The 3,831-nt window shown below is 54.7% G+C and overlaps 1 protein-coding gene across 1 annotated transcript in view; it reads right to left on the bottom strand.

Moving 5' to 3' along the window:
* Nucleotides 1–3,825, bottom strand: part of RPL35 (ribosomal protein L35) — a 4,487-nt gene extending 662 nt beyond the window's left edge. Inside the window, exons 1-3 of the mRNA XM_006768583.2 lie at nucleotides 3,735–3,825; nucleotides 3,279–3,415; nucleotides 2,068–2,149 (exon numbers count right to left, since the gene is read on the bottom strand). Of these exons, the coding sequence (XP_006768646.1) occupies nucleotides 2,068–2,149; nucleotides 3,279–3,415; nucleotides 3,735–3,737 (222 nt within the window). The 5' untranslated portion in view covers nucleotides 3,738–3,825. The remainder of the gene's footprint in view (nucleotides 1–2,067; nucleotides 2,150–3,278; nucleotides 3,416–3,734) is intronic.
* Nucleotides 3,826–3,831: the final 6 nt, after the last annotated feature.

The following is a 3,831-nucleotide window of genomic DNA, read 5'->3' as shown; positions in this document are numbered from 1 at the left end:
CGGTGTTCTTCCCACCAGCCCAATTCCTGCCATGGAGTCAACATCACATCCAAGTAAGGGGCATGTGGCACCCAGCAAGTACTGGGGTGGTCACTGTTTTCTTGGTTTAAGTTATGCAAGCTGGTGCATATGGTGATGGGGTGGGGGAGGGGTTGCACCCTAAGCTGGTACTGGGTGAATCTGGAGTGTCTGCCAGGTACTCATGGGTGTCCCCTGTAGTTATGTTCCCATTTTACAAGTCCCAGAGGGAAGCTCTGGCTTGGCCAAGGGAATCCCAGAGAGTCAAAGCCACCTTTCCTGCCTTAGGTGGCCTCCCACCAAACCTGCTCCCAGACCTGTAACAGGGCCATAGTGTCTCCATCCCTGGCTCTCACTTATCCTCGTCCCACTTGCTTCCAATGAGCAGGTCTAGACTAAGGCAGTGCTCAAGGTCTCTCCTTTGTTATGCAAATGTTCCTTGGGCCCTCTTTGCCTTGAGGCCCTGTGCTGGGTGCTGGCTTGGCCAGGAATCAAGCCTGGTCCTGGCTCAAGGAGCTCCCAGCTCAGTGGGGAAGACTGAACAGATAACAAGTGGCCCATCGGTGGGGGAGGTTTCACCTAGCAACTGGCAATAGCCCCGAAAGCAACTGAAAAGGGGGAGAAAACTGTACACAAAACCCCTTAAGAATGACAGCTCAGGCTCTTTCTGAGAACCACCAACAGCCCGGAGTAGGCACAGGGCAGAGAACTGCAGAAAAGGCCAAACAGGAGATGAGGACAAGCGCTGGAGGGAACTTGGGAGTATTAAAGTCTTTGTCCACCAGGGCACAAGTCAGAACCTTGTGCATTTCAAATATACTAAGCCCCTTAGAGCTCTGCTACCCAATAGAATAGCCACTAGCCCATACTGTTTACATTAAGCCAGTCCTTAGACACCAGTCACATTAAGTGATCAACAGACACATGTGGTCGGAGGTGACTGATGACAGAGCAGATACAGAACACATCTGTCTGGTCCCCTCAGAACCTGATGAAAGCTTCAGACCCAGTCCTCAGAGAAACGTTCCCACACAGATGTGCACACATCCAGGGGTGGCAGCACCCCACCCCCATCCCCACAGCTGTGTCCCTGGGAGGCTAGCCCAGGGACACCGTGATGGCCTTTTTGGTATCAAACCTTTGTTATTCAAACACTAAATTGGGAGTTGATGTGAAGATGTAATTAAAGCCACCAATGAATCCGCTGATTTAAATTGAGAGAATATCCTGGGTAATCTAGGTGGGCCTGATAAAAACCAGCTGGAAGTCCTTCAAGGCAGGGCTGAGGCTCTCCCCAAGAAATGCCACTGGCGGCAGCAGCTTCAACCTGTGTCCTGAGTCCCAGCCTGCCCACAACCTTAAGCCAGACCTCACAACCACATAGGCCAATCCCTTGTAACAAAATACACGTATTCACGCACACACCAAGTATCCCACTGGTTTGCCTTCACTGCTTGAACCCTCGTAGACTCATTTGAGGACAGGACTAGGAAATGGTTGTCAATATCCTAGGCTGAGGATCAGACACCTGTGGAAATCTCCCAGGAGCACCCCATTCACCCCTCCCCAAGGCATGGTTTTGGACCTCAGCCCAATCACTCCATTATTTGTAGGCGACTATGAGCAACTTAACCTCTTTAAGCCTTGAGGTCCTCGTCCGAAAAACAAGAATGTCAGGTGCTTGGCAGTGACTGACACACAGTACTGTAAGACAAGACATTTAGCAGTCAATCCTCAGACTGCCCAAACTCATGCAGCTGGTGAGGCTGTACCCAAACCCAAGTGTCCAGCCAGAGTCCTACCACGCTGTTGGTTTCTTGACAATTGCAGCCCGAGGAAATGCAGTCTGCATACCACATGCTAGAGCAAGATGCTGGAAAGGCAAACCCATTTACAAGCTGGATGGTCTGGAAAGCCCAACGATGCCTGGGCAAAGCTCTGTCCCACATACACCAGCAGGAGAACCTCTTCATCCTGACCGCCCTCAGCAAGGAAGGGCTGGAACTTTGCTCCCTAGAGCCAGGCAGTCCCACACATACCCCCACTCACCTTGTAGAATTTCCTGAGGTTCTCTTTCTGAGTCTGGTTAATGACGGTAAGAACACGGGCGATAGACTTGCGAACAACTCGGCTACAAAAACAGAGACATCAGTGAACACATAGCATCTCATTCAGGGCCTGACCCAGATCTCATCCATATCCACCCAAGATGCGCTTAACCCAGCCCAGGAGCAAGGTATTCTGGGGGTAAGGTCGGAGCGACTCTAGTATCGTATACGGGAATCTCAGGAGTGAATAGGGAAGGCCTGGAGTGTCCAGTGCTTTGGAGGATCTGTGAAGTGTCCACTGAGGAGGCTGAATGCGGCGCAATGGAGGGCTGATCAGAAAAGGTCCTCCATGCCAGGCCATACATCCTGAGGGCTATGAAGCCGACCTCGCCAATGCCCATCTTGATGAGCTGACCAGAAAGAATCAAGTCACAAGCTGGGCAACCCGGGAAGCTTAAAGAGCCACAGCAGGGGCCACTGGGGAGGGAGAAATGCTACTGGGCAGAGAGCTGGAAGTCAGGAAGAGCTGGGGGCAGGTGACTCTGTAGTCATGGGGGGTGGGGGTGAGGGGAGGCTCACTCAATAGACAGCCTGGTAAACCTGCTCTTGAGGATTCGGCATGACACTTGCTTACATGCTCCCAAACTCACCCAATGTCCACCCACATGAAAGTTGTTGGGGAGATTTCATAGAAGAAAAAACCCTGCCCACTAGGTAGGATGTGGCAGAAGTGGAATTTGTGCCCAGGTTGGCTGACTCCAAACCCACATTCCTTACACAATTCTTGATCCATGGAAATCACTATTTTACACTACAACTCAAGTAAGGTGCAAGGCACCCACCTACCAACTGGGGGGAGGGAGGGGGGAACCAAGTGCTGGTGGAAGATTAAAGAAAACGTCCAGTTGGGTTTTTGGAAGGAAGCATTAAAATGTCCCCGAAGAGGGACGCCCTGTTCTTTCACCAGCCAGAGAAGCTGAACAAGGGAACCCTGGGCAACAGGACCACACGGTGAAAGGCAGGTGAAGAGGAGCGGGTCCCCCACGCGCAGGGCCGTGAGCAGGTGAGCCTGACACTCCAACCCACAGATCCACCGAACGAGCACTTCAGCGGACACCGCCTGAGCCAACCTCAGAGATCCACCAAGGCCCCTGATGCACACAGACTCCCCCCGCCGCTCTGAGGCCCGTGGTCCGGCCGCCCGTCACTTACATCTTAGAAAGCTTGGAAGCTGCGCCGCCTGTCACTTTGGCTACGCGCAGCTGGGACAGCTCCACCTTCAAGTCGTCCAGCTGTTTGAGCAGCTCCTCCTTCTTCTTGCCGCGAAGGTCCCGAGCCTTAATTTTGGCCTGCGTGCAAGGAAGGGTCTGGGTCAAGTGCCGGGTGCCTCTGTCTCCCGCTCCGCCGCTCACCGAGGCTTCCACCAGCCCTCCCCGCCCCTCCACCTGCGTCCTGGGGAAGACGGAGGCCGCCGGCAGCGCGCGCGCGCCGCTCCCAGCCCAGGCCGGCAGGGGTGGGAGGAAGGCCGGCAGTGGCGGAGCTAGGCCATTCCGCACTATACTCCACAGGCCCGGCTGGCAGAGGGGACCCCAGGGTTCACCCTGCACCCCCAACCCCAGTCTCCGAGCCCAACAACACGCGGATGGCTCCCGATTCCTCAGCTCTCACCATAGCTGAACACCCCGCCGCCGCCGCCGCCTGCTTGGAGAGAAAGAGGAAGGGGCGGGGCTGACCTTTACAACTACTGCCGGGTGACGGCGGGCGC

This window comes from Myotis davidii, unplaced genomic scaffold (genome assembly GCF_000327345.1).
Source record: "Myotis davidii unplaced genomic scaffold, ASM32734v1 scaffold142, whole genome shotgun sequence".
Lineage (NCBI taxonomy): Eukaryota > Metazoa > Chordata > Mammalia > Chiroptera > Vespertilionidae > Myotis > Myotis davidii.
Note: the sequence above shows the minus strand (reverse complement) of the source record. Positions and strands in the feature narration are given on the sequence as shown.